This window comes from Drosophila erecta, unplaced genomic scaffold (genome assembly GCF_003286155.1).
Source record: "Drosophila erecta strain 14021-0224.00,06,07 unplaced genomic scaffold, DereRS2 tig00000021-arrow-pilon, whole genome shotgun sequence".
NCBI lineage: Eukaryota > Metazoa > Arthropoda > Insecta > Diptera > Drosophilidae > Drosophila > Drosophila erecta.
Genome location: NW_020825198.1, coordinates 18,770,691 through 18,794,522, shown reverse-complemented (window position 1 = coordinate 18,794,522; position 23,832 = coordinate 18,770,691). Strand labels below are relative to the sequence as shown.

General features: G+C 44.6%; 13 protein-coding genes across 13 annotated transcripts; 7 read left to right on the top strand and 6 right to left on the bottom strand.

Moving 5' to 3' along the window:
* Positions 1–110: 110 nt before the first annotated feature.
* Positions 111–803, bottom strand: LOC113563894 (RNA-binding protein 14). The gene is made up of 2 exons (XM_026976961.1): positions 715–803; positions 111–503 (listed from the first exon to the last, which is right to left on the bottom strand). Exons 1-2 carry the CDS (start codon positions 724–726, stop codon positions 237–239), a joined length of 279 nt encoding a protein of 92 aa, XP_026832762.1. The 5' UTR covers positions 727–803; the 3' UTR covers positions 111–236.
* Positions 804–1,987: 1,184 nt separating this feature from the next.
* On the bottom strand, positions 1,988–2,615 carry LOC6545106 (vitelline membrane protein Vm26Ab). The gene is made up of 2 exons (XM_001973178.3): positions 2,506–2,615; positions 1,988–2,434 (listed from the first exon to the last, which is right to left on the bottom strand). The coding sequence occupies exons 1-2, from the start codon at positions 2,515–2,517 to the stop codon at positions 2,207–2,209; spliced, it is 240 nt and encodes a 79-aa protein (XP_001973214.1). The 5' UTR covers positions 2,518–2,615; the 3' UTR covers positions 1,988–2,206.
* Positions 2,616–2,899: 284 nt separating this feature from the next.
* Positions 2,900–3,483, top strand: LOC6545104 (formin-like protein 20). The gene is made up of 2 exons (XM_026976960.1): positions 2,900–3,003; positions 3,086–3,483. The coding sequence occupies exons 1-2, from the start codon at positions 2,989–2,991 to the stop codon at positions 3,347–3,349; spliced, it is 279 nt and encodes a 92-aa protein (XP_026832761.1). The 5' UTR covers positions 2,900–2,988; the 3' UTR covers positions 3,350–3,483.
* A 609-nt stretch (positions 3,484–4,092) lies between these two features.
* On the bottom strand, positions 4,093–4,636 carry LOC6545103 (pupal cuticle protein C1B). Its single transcript, XM_001973175.3, has 2 exons — positions 4,535–4,636; positions 4,093–4,465 (listed from the first exon to the last, which is right to left on the bottom strand). Exons 1-2 carry the CDS (start codon positions 4,544–4,546, stop codon positions 4,166–4,168), a joined length of 312 nt encoding a protein of 103 aa, XP_001973211.1. The 5' UTR covers positions 4,547–4,636; the 3' UTR covers positions 4,093–4,165.
* A 1,146-nt stretch (positions 4,637–5,782) lies between these two features.
* Positions 5,783–7,718, top strand: LOC6544748 (toll-like receptor 6). The gene has a single exon (XM_001973174.3). The coding sequence runs from the start codon at positions 5,806–5,808 to the stop codon at positions 7,573–7,575; it is 1,770 nt and encodes a 589-aa protein (XP_001973210.3). The 5' UTR covers positions 5,783–5,805; the 3' UTR covers positions 7,576–7,718.
* Positions 7,719–8,128: 410 nt separating this feature from the next.
* LOC6544747 lies at positions 8,129–8,563 on the bottom strand. The gene has a single exon (XM_001973173.3). It carries the CDS (start codon positions 8,488–8,490, stop codon positions 8,212–8,214), a length of 279 nt encoding a protein of 92 aa, XP_001973209.1. The 5' UTR covers positions 8,491–8,563; the 3' UTR covers positions 8,129–8,211.
* A 227-nt stretch (positions 8,564–8,790) lies between these two features.
* LOC6544746 (cuticle protein) lies at positions 8,791–9,197 on the top strand. The gene has a single exon (XM_001973172.3). The coding sequence runs from the start codon at positions 8,865–8,867 to the stop codon at positions 9,114–9,116; it is 252 nt and encodes an 83-aa protein (XP_001973208.1). The 5' UTR covers positions 8,791–8,864; the 3' UTR covers positions 9,117–9,197.
* Positions 9,198–9,822: 625 nt separating this feature from the next.
* On the bottom strand, positions 9,823–10,643 carry LOC6544745. The gene is made up of 2 exons (XM_001973171.3): positions 10,602–10,643; positions 9,823–10,359 (listed from the first exon to the last, which is right to left on the bottom strand). Exons 1-2 carry the CDS (start codon positions 10,608–10,610, stop codon positions 9,910–9,912), a joined length of 459 nt encoding a protein of 152 aa, XP_001973207.2. The 5' UTR covers positions 10,611–10,643; the 3' UTR covers positions 9,823–9,909.
* A 93-nt stretch (positions 10,644–10,736) lies between these two features.
* LOC6544744 lies at positions 10,737–11,233 on the bottom strand. The gene is made up of 2 exons (XM_001973170.2): positions 11,131–11,233; positions 10,737–11,066 (listed from the first exon to the last, which is right to left on the bottom strand). The coding sequence occupies exons 1-2, from the start codon at positions 11,140–11,142 to the stop codon at positions 10,863–10,865; spliced, it is 216 nt and encodes a 71-aa protein (XP_001973206.1). The 5' UTR covers positions 11,143–11,233; the 3' UTR covers positions 10,737–10,862.
* A 1,187-nt stretch (positions 11,234–12,420) lies between these two features.
* LOC6544742 lies at positions 12,421–12,841 on the top strand. The gene is made up of 2 exons (XM_001973168.3): positions 12,421–12,455; positions 12,529–12,841. Exons 1-2 carry the CDS (start codon positions 12,447–12,449, stop codon positions 12,769–12,771), a joined length of 252 nt encoding a protein of 83 aa, XP_001973204.1. The 5' UTR covers positions 12,421–12,446; the 3' UTR covers positions 12,772–12,841.
* A 1,530-nt stretch (positions 12,842–14,371) lies between these two features.
* Positions 14,372–14,968, top strand: LOC6544741. Its single transcript, XM_001973167.2, has 2 exons — positions 14,372–14,602; positions 14,663–14,968. Exons 1-2 carry the CDS (start codon positions 14,585–14,587, stop codon positions 14,918–14,920), a joined length of 276 nt encoding a protein of 91 aa, XP_001973203.1. The 5' UTR covers positions 14,372–14,584; the 3' UTR covers positions 14,921–14,968.
* Positions 14,969–16,696: 1,728 nt separating this feature from the next.
* LOC6544740 (putative protein TPRXL) lies at positions 16,697–18,020 on the top strand. Its single transcript, XM_001973166.3, has one exon. The coding sequence runs from the start codon at positions 16,854–16,856 to the stop codon at positions 17,790–17,792; it is 939 nt and encodes a 312-aa protein (XP_001973202.1). The 5' UTR covers positions 16,697–16,853; the 3' UTR covers positions 17,793–18,020.
* A 3,943-nt stretch (positions 18,021–21,963) lies between these two features.
* LOC6544739 (myb-like protein AA) lies at positions 21,964–23,422 on the top strand. Its single transcript, XM_001973165.3, has one exon. The coding sequence runs from the start codon at positions 22,297–22,299 to the stop codon at positions 23,242–23,244; it is 948 nt and encodes a 315-aa protein (XP_001973201.1). The 5' UTR covers positions 21,964–22,296; the 3' UTR covers positions 23,245–23,422.
* The last annotated feature ends 410 nt before the right edge of the window (positions 23,423–23,832 follow it).

Here is a 23,832-nt window from a genome sequence, read left to right as displayed (position 1 = left end):
AGGCACGGTTTCCAAAGAGCAACCTGCCTTATCTGCTTCCTTTGAAGGAAGAAAATTCCCTTTGCCCACGGCAAGACTAAAACCAAACGGAAGGAATAAAACTCGATTCAGTGCTTAGTCGGTCAGTGCGTGGGCCTGATGCATTGCGTTTAATTTCTGCTTGCCTGCGAGCAAGTATCTCCATCTCTGTTTGTATCTGTATCTTCTACTGGACACGTGCGGCATCCTGGGACATCTCACTTCTTGAGGATGGTGGCCACAGGGGCGGCGGCATAAACGGCGGGCAGGGCGGCGCTGTGGGCCACACTGTGGGCACTGTAGCTGCTGGCATAGGGCGCCACGTAGGGGGCGTAGGCGGAGGTGTAGGCGGCGGCTGGCAGGGAGCTGTAGGCCAGGGGGGTGGAGTATGCCAGGGGGGTGGAGTATGCCAGGGGGGCGTTGTAGGCCAGCAGGCCGGGATTGGCAGCAGCGGCGGCGAACAGGGCGCACAGGACAACGGCAAACTGCAGGAAGAAATTCAGGCAAACAGAACATAAAAATACATATTTATAAATACAATAAATAGTTTGTTAAATCTGAAAAATATTACTACTCTTTTTAACAATATTTTTACTTGGAATACACGTCTTTTCGTTTGAATGTTGGATGGTAATTGCTTAGACTTGTAACACTTTTGCAACATTGTATAATCATCCTTAAATAATGGCAACTTACGAATTTCATCATTTTGATTGAATTGGTTGTGTTAGCTTCGAAGTTGGACTTCTGATTGATGTCTTGGGCTGGGCTCAAAGTGGTTTATATAGGCAGGTATCGACTGCATCCTTGACAAAGCCCATTCGCAAAGCAAAAACCCAGCAGGCTTAAAGCATTGCTATCACGTACCAGGGCTAAAACAGGGCCAAACATTTGGTAATTACTAGCACAATTTGAATACTGCAGATCTGTGTTTGTCGATATGCCTGCAAGTAGTACGCATTCCAAGTGAATTTATTTTCAATACATTTTTCCCGCCCAACTCAAGCATTTCCGCAACTGGCGTCAGCAGCTGTCGTTTGCGGATTGAATTATCATAATTTAGCACTCAGTGCGTTTTGTGGGCGATGGACGTGCGTGTCATTCCAACGTCTTGGCCATCTCCCGAGCTCGGCTCACTCTTTAAGTTTCAATTGTCAGGCACTCAAACACGCCACTTTGCATTCTAATCAGAGATGCAAATAAAAATAGAAGCGGTTTATCCAGTTTCGAAGGACGTCATCGAGTTGAGCCCTTGGTTTAGTTTGAGGACACCAGAACCAGAGCATCGCGAGTTCAATAAACCGTAGGTCTCGTTGACCCTAATAATCCAACCTAAGCATAGACATCCCACCAGGGAAAACTCAGATGCCTTACATTTCCTATTTTCATTGAACAAATAATACGTTTTTAGTCACAAACGATAATGCAAATTTCCCATTGATATTTACATTGCGTTGATATTCTATAAAGCAGGTTTTATGCACTTTATCGGCTAAACTCTGCTGAAATAAAGCAACAGATTCCTTCAATCCCACGGAAATTAAGGAATTTAAGGCTGGATAACAACATAAATAACACTCAGTGAAAATATTTTATAAGAAATATTTGCGTATATATATAATATTTGTACATTTTTATATATGATATTTTGTGTAACAAATTTATTGACCAGTTCTGTCAGCTTTTCAAGTAGTAATATATATATACCCATTGCAGAAGAGCAGTACTAATATATTATATATCATAAAATATAGGTCTTTTATAAAACATATTTTCAGTGGATGTTGTGGTGTAACAAATTTATTGACCCGTTTGTCAGCTTTCCAAGTGCTTTGTACCCACTACAGAAGAGCACTGCCTAAAAGTATGTGATAATATAAGCTGTCGCACATCAAAGTTCAATAAGTGGTGCAAGAAAAATTTGAGAAGTGGTACGTTTCACGCAAAATGCTGTATTTATTTCAACAAAAATATGCCCTTTCTTTATGTGGTAGGTCCTGTTCCCATGACTTAACTTTCAGCAGTCGGCAGAGGTGGAAAAGTAGAGTCTGCCGAACTAATACCAGGGATGTGGGAAGATAGCGCTGGAATGGTGTAGGTGGTTACCAGGAACGTATCCTTGTTGCAATAGGTATATGTGTTGAGGTCCAGTTCAGTAGTCAGGTTAGGATCACATCTATTCATCCAGTTAGCGGTAGTAGGCGGCGTAGGGGTAAGCGGAGTAGGCGGACGCATAGGGGTACGAGTAGGCGGAGTAGGCGGCGGCCACTGGAGCGGTGTAAGCAGCGGTGTAGGCAGCGGAGTAAGGAGAAGCGGCCACGTAGGGAGCGGAGTAGGCGCTGTAGGCCAGTGGGGCAGCAACCACCGCCGGCTTGGCAGCCACAGAAGCCACGATGGCGAACAGGCAGAGAGCGAACTGAAAGGATAGGAAGGTCCTTGTGAGTAATCCGTGGCTTGGTGGAAGTCCAGCTATCCTGCGATCCTTACGTATTTGAACATGTTGGCTGTTTTGGGTTGGTTGTGAACGGTTGGTTCTCAAGTACTAGACTGATATCTCCTAGACCCCAGCCAACCGGGTATATATAGCAGAATTGGCCGAGAAAATTCGAAGCCACATTGAAGCGAAGGTGATGCCTGGCCATTGGTATGCACAAGCTATTCCCAGATCGGTTCCAAGTCCATTTTGAAGCCAGCCAAGGAGAATCTTGAGCATTATGGCTTTGCACTTTTGGTTTCGTTTGGTATTTTTAAAAGCGTGACGAAAAGCGAAAAACAAATCGAATGTGAGTCCGTGTTTTGCATAGCAAAACATCGCTGGATATTGATCCACCCATTGGCAAGTCTTGGAATGACCCACAAAAACTGCCGGGTTGGGTTCAGAAATTTATAAAGCTGGGTTCTGTCGCTCCAATAATGTTTATTTCGATTTCAGAACGTTGAGCTATCAGATCTTATGAGCTCGGATTTGCTATGTACAGGAAATTAGTAAGTCTCAAGCGGTTGTCCGCGGAGAAGTCGATGCACTTGCTCACAGATGATGAGGCCTCGCCATCGGTGGCCATTTCAGGTGGTACTAATCCTGCTGATCCACCTGGCAGCCGCGGGTCAGATCCGGGATGCGGCCGAGGAGATCGAAGTGCCCCCTGCCCACCGGGCTGCTCCACCGCCGCCTCGCCAGGAAGCTGGAGCTGCTGCTCCCCCACAACCACTGGGGCCACCACCACTTGTGGGCTCTGCACCGCCGCCGAACTATCCTTTGTTCTACCCAGCTGCGTGGCTGCCATTCGGACGCTACAGCACCTCCATTCCCGTCCACGTAGTGGCTGCCTAGGGGATCGTCCGCCCACTGGCCATAAGCTGCTCAAGGGACCCAGTTGTCCCTCCTGTTGAATCCTTTTCCCTGTTATGGTTGTCAGCTACTCGTTATTGCCCGCTTTGAATCAGAAATATATTTTTAGACACGCACAGGCATAATTATTTATTTGGTTGACGCAACTTTCAGCCGGCATTTTTTAAATGGCCAACACGTGATTCTCCTACGAGAGATGCCGGTTACATATAGATTTTGTGAAATCTATCACCATTGCCATCTGCGATTTATCAATGGACAATGACGCCACTGAATTGGTATTTTTCGGGTTATATTTCCGCATTTTTAGTGGGCAGAACAATTCGGTTATTGAAAAAATGATTCAGAAAAGGTAAAACTCACATCATTTCAATTGTAACAAGTCTTGGCAGTTTCCTGATAGCTATAAGTGATTTACTTTTAGATTAGAACTTCTGCTGTCGCCAAAGGATTGGAAATGGGTAGTTAACTATACAATTCGGTTATTGAAAAAATAATTTAGAAACAGTAAAACTCCCATAATTTTAAATGTAACAAGCGTTGGCAGTTTCCTGATAGCTATAAGTGATTTACTTTTAGATTAGAATTTCTGCTGTCCCCAAAGGATTGGAAATGCGTAATTAATTGTAGAATACTCATAAAATCAAATAAATTATAAATAAATAGTGTCCTTGTGTCACTTAAAAAAGGAACACCAATCCCCTTCCAAGAATAATGCTTTAGGCTTTAGTTTGATTTGCTTTATCGCCAGTCGGGTCTATTTTTATTCCATTTCAAGTCCGTATTTGTTAATCCTTTTTACAAAACAGTAGTGTACGCAGCGCTGTATGGGTAGGCGGCGTAGGGATAGGCGGAGTAGGCAGCGGCAATGGGGGCGGTATAGGCAGCGGCGGCAACGGGAGCGGTATAGGCGGCGGCGGCAACGGGAGCGGTATAAGCAGCGGCAACAACTGGAGCGGCAGCCACACCGTTGAAGTTGCGGGCCACGTACTGGGAACTGGTGGCGGTGACCACTCCGGCGGGAGCAGCGGCCAGGATGGCGGGCTTGGGCTCAGCCACGGAGGAGGCCACCAGGGCGCAGAGGACGACGAGGGCAGACTGTAAGAAGATAGCCAGTTAAGTACAGGTATCCAGGTATTGGCATCCAAGTGGACGCCATCAACTCACCAGCTTGAACATGATGGTTTAGTTTAGTTTGATTTGAGCTGGCAAATTGGACTATGAGTTGATTCGCTCGACATGCAACTTTTATAGCTCCTGGAAATCGCGTAGATGCTTTTGAATTTCTGGGCACACACGGTAATCGGGCAAAACGATTCTATACCACCTGCATGGGAATGCAGAGCGGCCTTTCAGTAGCTCAATTGGCCGCTTGGCTACGTGCCCGCCGCCCGCGGAGGTCGATTTCAATCCCAATCCGAATCCGAATTCGAGTCCAAGCCCATCCATTATTTCGGGCACGTCCGCATGGTGAGCCCATAAAAGTTGTCGCCGCGAAGGTGACCAGTAGCCCGATGTGATTGATGCCAGCAGACACGGCTAATTGCCGATGAGTAACCTCCTGCGCCAAGAGTTGGCCAGGAATCAATGAAATGGAATTGCACGCCCCAATCCGCTTGCGAGTGCACGGTTTCAGGGTTACGTTCCTCCGCTGCAATGGGATTTATGCAATCCAAGCCATGTTGTCCTCCCGATCCTTTGTTCCGGCCAAAGTCTAATCCGCTTGGCTGATGCAACGCGGTCAAAAACGCCAGTTACGTGCCCACTCGCTTCGTAAGGTCAATAAACTGCATGGGGAGATGGAGTTTCGAGGGGGTCGCCTGATTACAGAGCCTCTAAAGTTAGCAGCAGTTCTTAATAAGTCAAGCTCAGCTTACCAGCCATTCACAATCGAAACGTGCCTATATGAGGTTATATCTCTGGAGCGAAATGGAGCCAGACATGTAGAGGTTCCTAAAGGGGTACTTTTTTGGGAGAGCACGAACTGTGAATACCCTCTACTTCACTAACCACTTTAACCTTTGCTCTTGAATACCAGAAGCACAAGGCTAGATAAACATGGGTATGCCCAAAATTGGTATGCACAGCCTTGTTATTACTGAAATATTTAAATAGATGCGTGGGTTGAATGCCAAATAAGAATTGTTTTTCATAACTGGCCTATGGCAAATCAGCTTCTGATATTTTACGTCCTATAACATTTATCTATAATTAAAAGAATTTATTAGGTGCCATCTTGAAATTGCGTTAAAATGTAGTGCATTATAAAAGTGTAAACAAAACAAAGTGCAGACCGACAAAATGCTATCACTATTGCGCTGGACTACTGAAAGCTGACAATCTTGGGAGGAGCCAGATAAATTTTAATCAATGAATGCCATATTATATGTAAATGCAAATGCAGTGGAAGCTGGATGTCAGTCTGCGAAATTGCACTGATGCAGTGCACAATGTTAATTGGCGGCGAGCGGTTCGTAAAAAAGATGAACAAAACGCGAAGGATACTCGAAGTGATCCTTATCCTTATTCTAGCCACATCGGGTTGTGATGGCAATGGGGCAGACATCCCCCTGCGATGCGACGAGTACGATTCCATGGGATTTATGGACGTGAACGAGGCCTTTTGCACGGTCACCGGATTCACGGTCACCCACAGCCAGAATGTCGTGATCAAGAACATACCACCCGGAAATATGGTCAAGTTCATGAAGTTCTACGAATCAACGCTGCTCTATATGCCCTTCCATCTATTCGAGACATTCCCATATCTCAAGACCCTGGATGTCTCGAATACGAACATTTTGGAGCTTACGAGGAATGCATTTAGTGCTGCGAGCAATCTCACTTACCTGAATCTGGCCTACAACAATCTGACCTCTATACAGACGTCTGTGTTCATTGGTGCCAATGTCCTGATGCGTTTGGATCTGTCCTACAACGAGATATCCTCGCTGAGTGTGAATGCCTTCTGTGGCCTGCACACCATTAGCCAGATTTTCCTAACGGGCAATCTGCTGAAGGAGCTGCACAACGATATCTTTAAGGATAACGAGTACCTCGAGAAGGTGTCCATCGAGGGAAATCTGCTGTCCAGCATTCAACCGGAAGTTTTTCGCAATATGCGGCGCATCAAGGAGGTTAATCTGTCCAATAATCGGCTAGTTTTTATCCATCCTGACACTTTTGCCGATGCGGCGAGCTTGGAGAATCTGGTCCTGTCCTATAATGAGTTGAAAAACTTCCAGCTGACAGAGAAGAACATTGTGCATCAGCTGCACTTGGATAATAATTATCTGACAAATTTGACCATAAATGCAACTCGATTCGTTCGCGCCAGCCACAACCGAATCTCGCAGCTTTTCCTGCATCAAAGTTTGCATATCGAAACATTGGACTTGAGCGCCAACAACTTGACCAACATATCAAATATCACAAATATCACACATATGCTCTACTTGGATGTATCCGATAATCCCATAGGTCCCCTTAATGTCAGCACCTTTTCGCAATTTAAGAGACTGCGGGGCTTAAACTTGCGGGGAATCGGAATTAGAGAGCTGAAATTTGGCATGTTTTCGAAGCAGAAGTACTTGGAGGAACTGGACCTTTCTTTTAACAACCTCACTAGTCTCGATTTGGATATGTTTGTGCCCTATCTGACTAATCTGAGAAAGCTTCTCATCGACGGCAATGGGCTGACTGAGCTGCAGGGAAATCACTCGTTTTCCCAAGCTTTTCCTCAACTTCAGAAGTTGGGAGTATCGAGGAACCGCTTCAATTGCTCCTATCTGCATCACCTGCTCATCCCACCGTCGCTCGCCGAGTCCGTGTTGCTCAATATTGAACCGGACACCAATCTGGAGGAGACCCCACACATCCGAGACGTATCCTGCATCAGCCAATCCCAAGAGGCCGTTAATGCCTCCTTCACCGCCGAGGAATCCCGGCTGGAATCGCAGATTCACATGTTATCGAAGCAGCTGGAAATTGTAGGATTCCATTCGAAGAATCTGGAACTCCACCTGGCCTTCTTGCAGGTGTTTGCCTATGTCATGGGCGGCCTGGTTCTGGTGGGCGTGGTAACGCTGATAATCCTCCGATATCTCAAGCATCAACGATCGGGTCGATATGATCGCAGCAGCATTGTCTTCCGCTCCAATGCCACAATGGAAGCTAATCTCACCCTGGGCAGTGAAGATCTTCAGTAGTCTCAGCTAAATACATGTTTTAATTTTAAGACAAAGTGGAAATAAAATTGCAGAGTAAAAAATCCCTCCAAGCTTGTTTAAAACAACTTAAAGTGGTGAAAAGGCATCTGCCGTTGTTCAATAAAGACCTAATGCCAAAAATCGCTGCACTAGTAATCGCTTAACTAGGAAGATAAAACAATTAATACTCTGATTTTGTTTTTAAAAATCTTTACACAGAGAAAAATGCGGAAATGAAACTGATAAAGTTTCAGTAAAGGAAGACGAGACACACTCGTCAGCTTATCTGAAGCGACCTTGCACACATACTTCTGACTTCCTGTACAGCACTGAGTTCTGATAACCGGGAGCTCTAAGACCTTGAAGAAAAAGTTAAAAATTAAAATTAAAATTATAATAAATACAATGGATTTTCTTCCAGTATGTACAATTTTACAAATGTATCCTGCTTAAACCGCTTTGCCATTTGATTTTGTTGTACCATAATTCACATTCTATTTGTTTAGCAAAACTAAAGATTGCTAAGAAAGAATTTCTGCATAAAATAAAGAAATGCGTTTCCATTTTCATTTTATTCTTTTGTTTATTTCGCTTTGAGTTGTCCCATTGATATCGCCAAGTCCCGGATCATCCATCCTACTTCTTGAGCAGCAGAGGAGCGGTGTAGGGAGCAGCAACGTAAGGAGAAGCCACATAGGGAGACGCCACGTAGGGAGAGGCCACGTAGGGAGAAGCCACGTAGGGAGACGCCACGTAGGGAGCCGCGAAGTTTCCGTGGTACTCCCGGCTGTAGACCGCAGCCGCCGGAGCAGCAGCCACCAAAGGAGCGGAGTAGGCCAGAGGAGCCACGAGTCCGGGCTTGGCGGCCACACAGGCAATCAGGGCGAAGAGGGCGACGGCGAGGAACTTGAACATCTTGTTGGATTTGGTTGTTTGGATTTGCGGGCAAACGAAACTGATGACAACTGCTGGTTGAACACGGCGTTTTATACCCAAATGACCACCCACAATTAGCCTTGGCACTTTAGCTCAGCGCTTGGATTTCTTGGCCCAACAACTTAATTACCCAAAGTACTCGCAATCGTACCTAAATCCGCTGCGAATCGTACCAACTGCAAATGGTACGTGACTGGCCTGGGCAACATAATGTGTTTTCGGCCGGAGACCTTGCAAGGTCGCTAGGCATTTGGTTGAGCGGCTATAAAAGCCACAAGTCTGGGTTGTTTAAGACATCAGTTGCATTTGTTCGATCCGACAAGTAAAACCAAACAAAAACCAAACCTCCCAAGATGTTCAAGTTCGTCGCCGCCGTCATCTTCGCTCTGTTTGCCTGCGTGGCCGCCAAGCCTGGACTCGTGGCTCCTCTGGCCTACTCTGCCCCCTACGTGGCCTCCCCCTACGTGGCGTCTCCATATGTGGCATCGCCCTACGTGGCTGCTCCCTACTCCGCCGCCTACGCTGCTCCCTACACCGCCGCCTACACCGCCGCCTACGCCGCTCCCTATGCCGCCTACACCTCTCCTCTTCTCCTGAAGAAGTAGATTCCCGGAAGGATGATCGACTTAGGAGGATAGCACGCCGACACTAGCAATGAAACTGAAATAAACTCGCAAACAACCGAACGCATTTGTCTTTTACTTAGGAAATGGGGTAGTACTGGGAGCTGAAGAGGAACTTTGGGCTGCCATTGATATATAGTTTCTAAAGATAGAAATATATTTTACTTTAGATAGATATATAGTTTACTATAGATAGATACATAGTTTACTATAGATAGATACATAGTTTACTATAGATAGATATATAGTTTACTAGAAGACATATAATTTGAAATGAAAACCAAATAGCGAAATTTACTTTTTGTTTTGTAGAAATGTATGTTTATAACATGGTATGGTATAAAAACCATAACTCTTTTAATAAAATGAAGTAGAAACAACTTCTGGGAACAGTCGCATAATCTACGAAGCGAAGATGAATGAACCATTAGATCTAAATTCCGAGTGCACAAAAGAGCTGAGTGTCATGAACAGGGGCAAACTATAAATAATTACAGATAATTATCCCTGCAACACACACATGTTGCACGGCGTGCAGCCATTTCATTTCGGGTAGAACACACTTCGCCGAGACAATGCAACGTGCGGCGTTTAAAATTAGACACCGTGGCGTATACGTAATCTGCGGCAAATCAAAAACAGATACAAGGCAGTTCGAATAAAGAGCTTGCATTTATTGTGGGTTATATAAAAATCGCTTAAATTCAAGTCATATTGCCATGGCCCAGCCCAGAAGTATGTTACCATTTGGCTATTAATTTAGCCGCGCGGTGTGTTAACCCTTAGTCCAGCCCTTGTAGTTGACCAGACTGCGACTCTTGCTGAAACTGATGCTATTGAACACTCCCAGGTTGGCTGACCAGCCCAGGGTGAATGAAATGTTACCGAAGGGGTCAAGAACCACCTTGTTTTTCACGGGCTTCTGGTGTTTCTGATGGTTCTTCTTGGCATTGCTCTGCAGTTGGTTGAATGCACTGTACAGGGAAGTCGGCGGATTCTGCACGAATTCTTGGACGCCGATAACAAATTTGTTTACTTCTCGAAAAAATTCATTGGGTTGGAAAAACTTGGCGGGGTCTTCAACGAACTGAATCCCTTCAATTTCTGGTTCCTGGTAAAAAGTATCCTCTGCTGAGTCAAAGCTGCGGGCCACTTCAGTTGGCATGACGAAATATATTGGTTGACACCAAACTGTGCCCATAAATACGAACCAAATCGAAAGGAACTGTCGAAGAAATCGAAGTTTCGGCATGTTTAAAGCTTTAAAATGTAAGTATATGAACTATACAACATTATTTTTAGATTAATATATATTTTAATTTTTTAAGATTTCTAAGAAATATATTTTATTAAAAAAAACTTCTGTAATTTAATGTATTTAACTGAATTTTTTTTTAGTTTTGCCATAACCAATATTTTGTATTCTGTTAAAATACTAGTACACCTAAATTCTGTAAGTGTACTTACAGCAAACATGTCCCTTGTGAATCTGCACGTTAACTAAGCCAAGTAGGACAACAACGGTGGCTTAAATACCCCACAGGATAGAGGCTCCCCCTCCTCCACAATAAATGTTATGACACATAGATATCAGACCAATTTCAGAACTTTATTTGAGGCATGTCCGTCAAAGAGGTGGCTAAGCTCCGGGGATCTTGAGCTGAGCTTCGGGCGACAGGCGCTCTGGCGGCCGAGTCTTGAGGACGCCTATCTGTGAGATGGCTCCTCCTAGATCCAGCCATATCCAAGTCCACGGCCATGGCCGTATCCCCCGTAGCTGATGGGATGCACAACGCTGTGCGAAGTGGTCCAAATGGGCTGGATCACGCGCACCGAGGGCAGACTGTGGTAAGAGCTGGTCAGGATGGGCGAGGAGTGCAGGAGACCTGGAGCGGCACAGCTCAAAGCCAGGCAGAAGGTGAGGAACACGAACTGGAGGCGGGATGAGTTTCTCACTTAATTAACTTCTTTCATACGGAGGCTAGGAAATCCTTACCAGCTTGAACATTTTGAAGCGGTTTTGATTGCTGAAGAACTTCTGGAACGCAAAACTCAAAGTGGAACTCGTTGAGAAGCTGCCAAAAGATGGTTTGATGGCTGGTTGAATGCGATGCCGCTTTTTATAACCCAGCTCAAAAGCCAAGAAGCCCCAGCAATTGCTCGACCTTGGTCCGATATACAAAACCCACGAGTCTCTTTGAAATCTTAGCGGACGCGGAGTGCTCAGGTTTCCCAGGTCGCCAGCTTAGGTGAGTGACAGACTGCAGTTGCCCACCCACCAAAAATTGCATCACTAATGCGATACGTACTGATATACGCACCACAAAAGCTCAAAATAATGCGCGGAAACTGCGCAATTTTTTAGGCAAATAACAAATCAACAACCCAGAGAAAAATGAAAATATTCTGCCGAATTACATGCTTCGAACAATAAACTCACTTAATTGATTTCGGCGTGGGAGTTTGTTTTCACTGATTCGTAGACAAAAGGAAACTTGGCCACTTTTCCGCACCACCCACAACCCACCACTGACCTTGAAAGCTTCGTGATTGAAGGCGGGAAAACACCGGAAGTGCGTCTCAATCCAGAACGCACTTAACTGTTTATTTAGGCGCCAAGAGCAAGACGCAATCCAAATCGATGGAAGTAAACAGACGTCAAGAAATGCCTAAATTTGCGCCTTAGCAAAAATGGAAAATACTCGAACATACACTACGGGGAAATGTCCTTATTTGATTGATGATAATTTTATGTAAACACTCAAAAGAAAATCCTTCTAAAAAATTTAGCGTATTTGAAGTACCAGTTATTTTTAGGTTTTTCTTTATTATCAAAACTCTATATAAAATAAATGATTAGAATAGCACCCAAATCATAAGTTGCTCAACTATGAATATATAACATATCTTTAGGAATCGATCCAAACTATTTAAATTTTTCATTTTGTTTTCTATCTAGCGAGGGGAGACAAGGCTTTGGTGCAAATTGGAAGGAGGCAACTAGACTCGCAGTTCTACAGCCCAAGAGGCATCCCGGTTTAGCTGCCTTGTCAGCGGACTCACGACCATCGCGATTCGCATCTGGATTCTGAGTGGCAGGAACGAGTTCCGCTGGCAATTGCAATTGCAACTGGCCCATTCAAAGTGAGTTAAGGGCTTCTTTCATTTGCCGCCTGCTGGGCAAATGCCTTTGACCTTGGCCACCAGCCAAAGTGAAGGTCTGATGGCGAGTGGGAGCTATAAAAGCCTGGAGTAGCGAGGAATGGCTATTCAGTTGGATAGGCGATCTTCAAGGAACTGCAACGAGAGAAAATGAAGCTGGTGAGATCGGGGAACTCTTCTATATATTCACTTATATAGGTTATATACTTAACCAAACTCATTTATCTAACAGCTGATCTTTGCCTGTTTGCTTGCCCTGGCTTTAGGGCACGAGGTGTATTACTATACCCCTAGCTATGGGTACTATCCCAGTACCTTTGCCAGGTCCTCGGCCGTGCTTCCCTTGGCCTATTCCCGTTTGATTGCCCCGGCAGCCGCCGAGTCGCATCTTTACCACAGCGTGGAGACCCCGAACTCCTTCCAGCAGCAATATCGCAGCGACTACAAGCCCCTGACCTATGAGTACATCTACTAGATGGCGGGAGCAACAAACCTTTGCGTGAATTGTAACCAAGTGAAATTTGAATAAAGTTCGACCGCTCCTCATCGAAGGTGTTTAACTCTAGAGGATAAGCCCCATTGTGTTGAGCTGTCTGTGAAAACAACTTTCCTACTTCCCCCAAAACCAAGTGACCTGGCTCACTCGCTGTCTGTTGAACTCGGCCTCCGATTGTTCAGTTATAAAGCCCCTGACAATAATAGCTATATCGAATAACCACGCCCAAATCCCTGTCCCCACATACAACTCTTCACCCGTGCTCCTGGAGGCCTGTCTAAATTTAATAAAATCACAAAAGCGACAACAAATCAAGACTCATGTCGCACGTCCAACGTCACCGCAGCAAAAAGAAGCCGTAGAATCCACCGCAAGGTGCAATGTGACTCCCACAAGCTGCTCCCCGATTTTTGCCCTTTGGCAAATGGCATGTCGATCCCGAAGGGAATCGCTTCGGAACGTGACCCGAGGTTGTCACATGGCATCCAGCCATGGAAGATACCCAAGTGCGTAGATTGCTGGATGGCCATCGATACTCAGCAGGGTTAGTTATGAACTCTTAATCGGGCTGATTAACACCTAGATGTCCTTGGAAAATAGCCTAATCCCCTTGGTTACCCAATGTTAATAAATAGCACTGAGTTCAATTAGCATAACAACTTTTAAGAAGTGAAAAAACAAAAAGATCGTTGATATCAGGGATTGCATTATTCGACCGAAAACTTTGGTAAACTTTTTTCTTTACTTACTAAGCTAAATTAAATAATGATAATGATACATATATTTTAAAATACATTGTTCAGTTAAACTAACTTATAACAAAAACCCTTTTCCTTTAATAGTAAAAACTTAATAAACAACAGCGCTGAAAAACCTGTTTACACATAATAGAATATTGAAACAGGAATCCTGGCTTAAAGCTAAATAAAGATAAGCAGCTTGCACTCGGAAATATAAATGCTTTCTTTATTTTATTACTTTTACTTACTTTTTGTTAAACAAAAATGCCCACGGTAATTTCCAACAAATAATTTTTGAAGAAATCAACGATCGTTATAAAATTATACAGTACTCAACCGGCCATCAAGAGCCATGATTGATGATTACGAAACCAGATTGAGCCCGCGTTAATTATGCAAAGCTAATTAGAAGTTGCTCCTCTGGCCAACAGATACATCCGATTGGGTGGAATGGCGCGGGAAGGTGGCGTCCGTATCAGCTTACCAGAGCCCATAATCTCTGTGGCAAACCTGTTGCTTTCCAGGGGAGCCGGAGCTCCATCGTCAGCATCATCTGCATTGGTATCCGATTCGGTCCATGGGGAAGTTCAAGGCTGCTACAATGTCCAATTAATGGCTAGCGAAATCGCAGGCTCGACCAGGCAGGCAAATCTATGCGAACAACAATCTTACATTGCTGACAAAATAAGTACACTTAAACACGATTAGCACTGCTTTGTTCTCGTAAATATATTAAGCAACGAAGTATATGTGCTAAAAATGTATTACTTGCTTTAAAAGGTAATATTTAATTGTAAAACTTGATTTAAAGGAGTATATATTTTAAATAGTATTTAAAATTGAAACGTTTTTCGGCGTGCAGCTGGCAAAAGGGTGACCAGAATTTAGAACGGGCTGTGGGAAGTGGACCCCCGTCAAGTTGTTTACCCAATGTAAAAACAGGCTTTGCATCCCAGGAGCCCAACCTTGGATATAAAAGGTCTTTGGGAGCCCAAGGAGGAGCTCAAAGTGAGAACGGCACTGGACGGCGTAGTTTGCAGCTTGAACAGAAAATGCGCAATTATCTCTGGGTAGGTAGCCAATTCCATCAGCCAGTACCAGCTCCTCTCAGCCACCTCCTCCTATTGCAGTTAGCAGTGCTCCTGCTGGTGGCCACCACCTGCATCAAGGCCAAGCCGCTGGTCTCCTTCGGCGTCGGCTACCAGCAGCCTTACCTGGGCCCCCAGCCAGGACCCTACTACTACGGAGAAGCGTACCCGGCAGGTGGCTACTACAACAACTACCACAACAGCCCGGGACCGTACGGATACCCCTATCCGTATGCCAATCGCTATGGCGCCCTCGATCTCGGAATCGGGGCCCTGTCGCTATCGTCGTTCCTGCTCTGATTCCGTATAAAAGCCAAAAGCCACAGCAAATAGATGCGCAAATCACACAAAAGTCTTTTCACTATTTTCCCCGGCACGCACTGTTAAGCCTTATTCTTTTGCCCAGGTCAGGTTGATTTATATATTATATACTTCTTGAATATAAGGATATATATAGTGGGAGGTGGGCTTTGAGTACGTGCCGTATCCCCGGGGCCTCTGGTGACCCACTGACTGAATTTCTGGATTTTCGATTTCCTGTCACAAAACCCTTTGATTGCTTCTCACAGGGCGCACTCCAAGTAAAATGTATGTGGGTGTCTTTTTATGACAGCTAGAGTTAAATGTTCAATGCAACATGCTTCGAAATGTGCCTTTAATAACTTTTAAATTATTGATTTCATCTAACACTAAGAAATGAGATGGAGTAGTTTATTGAAAACTTGTAGAGCCAATGGCATCATTATTAGGCTGACATTTCCCCGCTTTGAATGCAGAGTATTTTTGGATTCGCCCTTTTCGACCCGCTGATTATGCTAATGTCCTCGGCGGTGTATCAATTATTTATAGATGTATCTTCAGGGAGCGCTGCATAACCGAAATGCGTTTGCAAAACGTGCAGGCGCAGCTTGAGTCTTCGGCAGATGCAACCTGTTGGGTTGGGAGGAGCACATAATTGCAGAAACCATCGGGGATTAAGGGAATCACTCTCCGGCTTTCACCCCTTCCTTTCGATTTCTTGACGACTCGTGATTTGCAAACACATGGGTTAAAGTTTCAGGTGCGACACCTGCACGTTGAGCATGTGGCAGTTTTAGCCATTTCTTGGCCCGAGCAACTATTAAAGTGGGCGCCCTACTTGTTCATGTAAAGGTGTTGCGTGCCACACAGAACAAAATTGGGAGGTATGAGTTATATATTTCTATAAATTTGGAAATTTATGGCTAAAATGGGTAAATATATAAAGAAATCTGGCCAAGCTCTTTTTGATAACTTATCCATTGTAAGTGATATTCCTTATTTTGCTTAATACAAAGAACTCATATCTAAACTATGTAATGAAAAAATTAAATCTTGGATTTTAGCTCAAAAATAATTATATGTGACCCTGTTTGATTCTACTTTGCTTCTCATTACTTAGGGATATTTATAAATGGAATGAAACAGAATATTTCTAATTTATGCTACATAATTTTGTATATTTTAAGCCAAGTTTTAGCCAAATTGGTTATTTTCCTTTCGTTTGATTGCCAGTTCCGTACCAAAGTTCACTACTACCGACCATAAGTTTTGGCTCTCCCATTTACCTCTCGCACCTGCCTTGCCTAGTTCCTTACGAATTTCTGGAAGTGTTCATCAGGAACCTCGTCGCACGGATGGATGACGTGCACGGATCACGTTCCCAATCACGCACAACAATGCTAAAAACTCAAAAGTGCAACCAGCGACGCCCAAAGTGTTGTTAGCTGGCTTTGTTAGCCCGGCTAAAAGGGGAAGCATCAGCAGTCACGTTGAGTGGAAAACCCCACGGCAAGCAACAGGTACTCGCCTCGACTCCTTGCGCTTCCAGAAGGAATCCTCGGATGGGGTATTTTAATGTAGTGTCCTTCTTGACGGCACACAGGGCACTGATTTCCGACGGGTGTGTGTCAGTATGGCAGGCGAACCCACATCGGAACACGAAGCTATAGCCGAGCCACGGGAAGTGTCCTCGTGGGGGCGAAGGTTAGGATGCGAAGCTGCCGCGGCATTGAGGAGCTGTATAAAAGCGGGTGCCAAACGCCTGCCACTGGTAGTCTTCGTCGAGACATCAACTGTTCGCATTATCCTGAAACAAGTTCCCTGGGAAAGGCCATACAACTGAAAGCCAGAACACGAACTGAATTACTGTGCCAGTGCCAAAAAGTGAACTAAAATATATCTGATAAATTAAGAGAAAATACAAACTCACGCCATGGATACTCTGTCACCCAACAATGGCTCCAAGTCGAGCTCCAGCGGCAGCTCGGCGGCCAGTTCCTCCATGGATCTCGGCAAGCAGCAGCAGAAGGAGAAGCTGCATCGTCACCCAAGGAATGGGCCCAAGAAACTATCCCGTTCCAGGAGTTTGCTGCAGTTGCTCAGCCGGCACCTGGGCAGGCACTTTCACCACCAGAACCAGCAGAACGAGACGGTCTACAGCAGCCAGGACGATATCAGGAGCAGCTCCACGGATTCCTTCAGCTTGAGCTACGAGCGTGGCAGCCACGAGTGTCCTATCAATGGTTCCTCCCTGGATCTGGAACACACATCCCGGACTTCGAGCGGATCGGCCTGCTCCCGATACTCGCCTGGCCTGGATTACTACGATCAGCAGGGACACATCTATGTGGAGGCTGTCTACAGACCCGGTAGTGCCATGGAGCAACTGCATCCGCAGCTCCACTTCGAGGAGGACACCAGCGAGGAGGGCAGCAGCAACGAGGCGGAGGATGAGGTGGAGCTGCGCCACGACGAGAACGAGAACAGCAAGCCCCGATCCGCATCCGCCGCGTCCGCCAAGTCACCGGGACTGCACCTCAGCCGGATTTCCATCTCGTCCTCGGTGAGCCGCATACTGCATCACTTCTCCAGTCCAACGGGAAATGCATCGATGCGCTCGTTGTCCTGCAGCAGCACTCCACTGCGTCAGCCCAAGAAATCGCTGTCGCCGAACAACTCAAACAACAGCAGCAGCAGCAGCTCCAGCTCCAAATCCTCCCGTGCTCCTGCCTCTAAGAAGGAGGACAAGAAGCAGCAGAGCATCCTGCGGCCGCCAGTCCAGTACGTCTACATGAAGGGCATGTCGGGACTGTATTCCCGAGTGCCCAGCTATGCGGTCTGCTATCCGTACACCCTGCAGCACATGTACTAAAACACCTGGGACAGCAAAAAATGGATGGAAAGCTGCAAGCTGGTTGGGGGTCTTGAACAATATACTTAGGAATTTTCTAGTGATGTACGAGTAGTGCCTGAAATCCAGAGATTTGAGTAGGGGGAGAGTAGAGGGAAGATAGGGGCTCACGACAACAAGCAGCATATTTTATAAATGTGTCCAAGCTGAGTTCGCAAACCCAATAAGTGTACCTAAAACCAAGCCCAGAAAATCAAAAAACTATCTATGTGCTACGATATACTCCTTAGGCGATCTAATTGTCTTCGGATAATTTAGGGACTTTCAGTTTACAAACGAATATTAATTCAATTTAGCTTAATGAAAAACCAAATGTTATTTAGAAGCCTCTCACATATCTTTCGAGAATAGCTGTAGACATTACATTTCGGGACACCTTAGTTGAAAAGAATAGTTTAATTTCAAAAACAAACGATTTTTGCACTTTTGAACTAGTTTAAAATATATTTTGCACTAATTTCGACGACTATTAAAACCAAAAAAAAACTTTACGAATTTATACAACGGAAAAAAACGGAAAACAAATTCTTTAAGATCACACTAATAGAGGAACATTTTACAATAATTCACATTCCAATAAATCGAAACTTTTTGTAAAACAAAACCAATTATTATAAATAATGCGGAAATATCATGATGAAATATGGTACGGTAGATGATAATGAAAAAATGATTAGCAAAATGTTTAGAGCCTATATATTTTTAGATCCTAACCGAACCTAACAATTAAGTCTAGCTGTCAATAAAATAAAATATACAAGAAGATAAAAAAGCGCCGTTTTAATTGCATTCAAGGTAAAGGGAGCACAAAGCGAATGAACCGAACTGCGTTGGAAAAGCAACTTCGATTCGTAACGGTTTTGGCGAAAGCTTAAGGACACCGTTAACGTAGGCCAAAGCTCGTGCCGAACACGAGAGCACATTCTGTGAGAGAGCGGCAGAGAGCTCGTCCTGCACGTGGCCTCCTTTTGTTTGGGTTACAGTCTGCGGAGCACTGTTCCCTGGGAACAGAGAGCCTGTGCTGCTGCCGCGATGATGTAGGCAAAGTCCTCAAAATCAAGTCGCCGAAGGACTCGACCTTATAGTTTTGACTGGCGCATATCATGTCCGTGTGACGTTAATCGACACCGCTGCACTTGGCGGGCGTGACAAACGAAAGCGTTTAAAATTTGATGACACCTCAATTATTAAGGCTCTTCAAGCCGAGGACACCGGGTGGTCCATGTCCGTACCCATGCCCCTGCCCACCCCCTGGAGTAATCATTTCGAGGTCATTGTCTCTGTGAACCCTTTCTTGTGATAGCAAACCCATAGTAAACAAGCCTCAGGTCCAAAGGGTTAGCTATCCTTGGCACAGTTTGTCCTAAAAAATCAAATTAAAATGCATGATTTATCTGCAAACAAACAAAAGCCTTTAACCCGAATTTCTGCCAACAAAGGGAGACAAATTGATCTGTCTTTTGGATAGTTTTATGACGCAGTTTGGAAATGAATTTGATGGTTTGTTATTCATTCGAGAGAAAACTGCCATTAAATACTAGTTGTGTGGGTTCTGGTTATTCTATGAAAAAGCTGCCAGAGGCAACGATTGCTTGCTTCAATTCTAGGAAATGCACTTTTTTTCTCAATTTTTTCTCAAAACGATTCCTTCTGCCTGTAACATACTTTTCAACGAATCTAGTGTACCCTTTTACTCTACGAGTAACAGGTATAATTACATAAAAAAATAAATTAAAAAAATGTTCTAAATTTGAATGCAGTTATATTGAGAATTGCGCCAGAAACATTTAGAGGAATGCCACTTCAAAATCCGATTAAAATAAATTAAGAAAAAAAAAAGAGAATGCTATAGTCGAGTTCCCCGACTATCACATACCCGTAACTCAGCTAGTGGAAGTGCGAAAGAGAAATATCATTATTTTCTGGAATATCGGTAAAAATTGCGAATAAAATTAAGAAATGAAAAAAAATTGTTCAAAAATTGTGGGCGTTGGAGCGGGCGTGGCAACATTTGGAAATAAACTTGCGCTGCGTCTATGTCTGTGGAAGCTGCTGGAAGCTCTGTTACTCTACGAGTAACGGGCTAAACCAGAATATGCCAACCTTTTATTTAAATTCTCTTAAACATTTTTAGATTAATGTTAACACCAATTTGAAATTAATTTTTAAGGTATATGTCTGCTTAACAAGGAAACATTGAACAGTTAGCTTTACCAAATACTTATTGCAATAATTTGTATACACTGGCAGGGGTTATATATTCGTTGTGTCGACGCTGGCTTCCTTTCTGTTCATAAGCTTGAAAAATGTACATATATCAAAACTAAAAACACTTTCCCTTCACGGTAAAGTAATAATCAAATCACATAATCAAATCAAAATATTATTATCTCTTAGAATGTATAAATCGGGGTCAGTCACCAGCAGGACAGACTGGTAGGCTTACTCACTAATCTGTTGACTAACTTGATTAAGTCGAAATGAGTTAATGCGTTGTTAAATGGGAGCGACAAGCGCTTAGTAATTCGGCGACAATGGATTTCCAGCTTCCCACCCATCGCCTCCCACTGGCCAAATTGGAATCCGATTTGTGTCATTTTGGCCAAAACAAAAACGCTGGTCGCTCTGACGTCAGTTGGTGTCAACAATTGCGCCTCTAATTAGATGTTCATGGATTTTCTATCGGGGTATGGGTATCCAGTCGCTGTCGACACCTCCTGATTCCTAGCACTTACCACCCTCCCCCATCTCTGAACTTTCGTGCCCTCCCATTTTATTATCTAAAAGTCAAAACAAAGGACTTCATTAAGCCGCCGTCGTCTTAGCCTGTCTTAAAATGCGTTCACCCAAAATTGGCGTACGGCTCTATTTATAGCGCATTAAAATCAATTTTGGGCGCAATTAAATAAAAACCAAAGTCACAAGGGACCGAAGGGGCAGAATCTATTTTCGACCCCCAACTTAAGTGCGGTGAAATTTCAATAAAATATTGCTTCGTCCAAGAGTCTCTTAGGTTCTTAAGAAACACCTCTTAGGGTCCTTGAAAACATTCGACTCCAAGGTTATTTTTAGGAAAATCATGCTCTCGTCTTTCAGAAGTAGGCATCAACGAGCCCTTCGTGCTATTTTCGACAATGGCCAATTGAATCAACCAGGAAAGTCAAACGGAACAAAGTGAAATGAAAACGTCTAGCTGATTAATAATTGATGGCCCTGTGGGGAGAGAAAATAAAACAATTAAAGGCGGAATAACCGCTGCACAGAATTCCCGAACGTTCTGTCTCGAATATTAGATGCCTTATACTGAATTAATCTTTTTAAATGGATTGACTTTTTAAGCAAGAAATCAAAGAAAATAAATGAAATACAGCTCTTTAATTAAAACAAAATTCGAATATTGTATGGTATTTGGGAATAGTCTTTTTTGAACCAACGTAAACGCTGGAATTTTTGAAAATACTTTTTTCAACTGGTTGTGCAGTCTAGGTCAAAGTGATTTATTTTGTTGCAAATTATTTGTGATTAATCTTTGTTCAATCACGTAGATTGTTAATTATTAGGTTAATGTTTTTTAATGCACCAAAAATTATTCAAAAAAATGAAGTTTTGACCAGAGCTTGTTTAAATCTCGTTGTATTTATATGTTTCTAACATTTATAAATGGCTTAAGAATGGCCCAGAAAGCTAAGTCGAATTCCAACTACTGCTTCTCAGTTTAAAAAACTCACAAAATACCGTCGAGTTTCGGCCTTCTAAGCTGGTATCCCCCTTAGGTGCACTATACCCCTTATGATGGCAGGAATTCTAGAATCTAAAAGCGTATGGAGCGCGCCTCGACCGCGTGCAATGACTCCACCTGGCGGCCAGCGTCGCAGGCTCCTGGGGCAGTGCAAACAAGAAACCAAACAAACCAGCGGCGGTAAACAAAAGTCGCTTCCCGTTTTATTATTAGGCAACAATGCGGGAACAAAGGATGCGGCAAGAAGCAGGGGTAGCTGGGGTCCTTGCAGAAAGTGCTTCTCTCTGCCGCAAAATGTGTCTGCTCTCAGCACTTTCGCTCTCTCTCTAAGGACTCTGTGCAGAGTGCCGGGCGAGGCTATAAAAGGCAGCGGCTTACGATTTGCCGACTCACAAGCGGCAGGACAACGTGCCCAGTCGGTTCTCTCTCGCTCTCGCTGGAAAAAGGCAAAGGTAAACAGTGGACAAAGACACCGGTAGTGATAACAAAGGAAACGGAGAGTATTTGCACCGGAAGCGGAAGTGCAGCCATTTGCAGTGTTCCGAAAACAAGGAAATTACTCATACGCATTACCGAAATTACGCATACGCACAGTTGGCCAAGAAAGCACGTTAGGACGTAACTGAATTAGGAAATTAAGCAGTTGGCAGCTGCCTGATAATAAGGAAATTACTCATACGCCAGCGTGGCTGTTGGATGAGCTAGGACTTAGTCCCAGCAGAAAAGATGGGTACTCCTCATGTCTGCTTCGCCGATGAGCAGCAGCAGCAGCTGCAACAACAGCACAGGACAGTCAGTAATGGCAGCCTGAACAACAACAACAACAAACTCGATGTGGGCCACAATAACACCACTGGCACTCCATCGCCGGGCGGCAGTCTCAGCGTTTCGCCAACACCGCGCTACGAACGCAATCTGGGCTTCTTTCGGCAGCTGAGCCGCCGCTTCGGCCTGAGGTCGCAGGATGACCTAGTTCACTCGGATGACGCAGCCAGCGTTGCAACATCGAGGAGCGGAGGAGGCGGATGTGGAGGGGGAGTAGCCGGGGTCACTCTCCAGGAGGAGGACGCGCACAGTTCATCGACCGACTCGTGCTCCTCGGGGCGTGGCCTCAACGCTCACCAGTCGCGTCTGGAGCTGATGTCCATGTCGTGCGCCTCCAGCGAAACGAGCAGCACTCTGGACATCGAGGAGCAGCAGGAGCAAATGCAGCAGCACCACTTGCAGCAGCAGCAAGCGCAGCAATCGAAGCGGAAGCCGATTAGCCGGTCCAGTTTCTCGCGTCTCCATCGACGCTCCACATCCTCGCTGCGCCGCGCCTTCGAGAGCCTTTCGCTAACCTCCCGCTCGCTGTCCTGCAGCGGTCCCTCCCCTCCTCCACCTCTTCCCCCAGCCGGCGCACAGCCAGCAGCTGCATTGCCTTTAAAGTCGGCTCTCAAATCCGCCTCGAATGTCGAGCTGCACAGGCAGCAACAGCAGCAGCAACAACAAAAACAACCTACAGGCAGGTCGTCGTCATCCTGCTGCGGTTCGGCGTCCAAAAACAAGGTGAAGCCGCCGCCACAAAGGATCCTGCGGCAGCCCGTCTCCTACACATATCTCAAAGGCATGTCAGGTCTGCCAACGCAGCGGGTGCCGCGCAGCTCCGTCTGCTGCCAGTACGCCAGGCGTTAAGGTGTTAAGGCGTTAAGGCGTTAAGGTGTTAAGGCGTTAAGGATCTCATGATCGATGGTAAATCATCCAGAACAGTATAGGCAGGGTGAAGAAAGAGGCAGTAAGAGGTATCAGGAATCAGCTAGTTAAACAATCATGATCAGTATTCCCTGTTATTTTGAGCCATTTATTTTTTAGTTTCGAAATAAATTTTAGGTAATACATTTTCACACATATTTTAAATTTTAAAAAACACATTTAATTTAAATTCTTCTTGATAAAGTTTAATTACAATCAATCAGTTTTGTTTAATACATTAAAATCTGAAAGAATCCACGATCATTACACACCAAACATAGTTTACTAGGGTTATTAGATTTGTTTAACAAAAATTCAAAAATAATGCATTTCAAAACATTTATAGTATTATTTAAATAGTATTTGCTTCATCAAACCCTTTAGGTAAGTCAGCAAAACCTTAAAGAAAAAGTAATCATTTGTAATTTCAGGTGGTTGAAAATAATTGATATACTATAGATATCACCTTCCACTGAATTGCCCCTATTCCCCCGCTCCCTGAAATTCATTTCAAAATCTGTGATACAACAA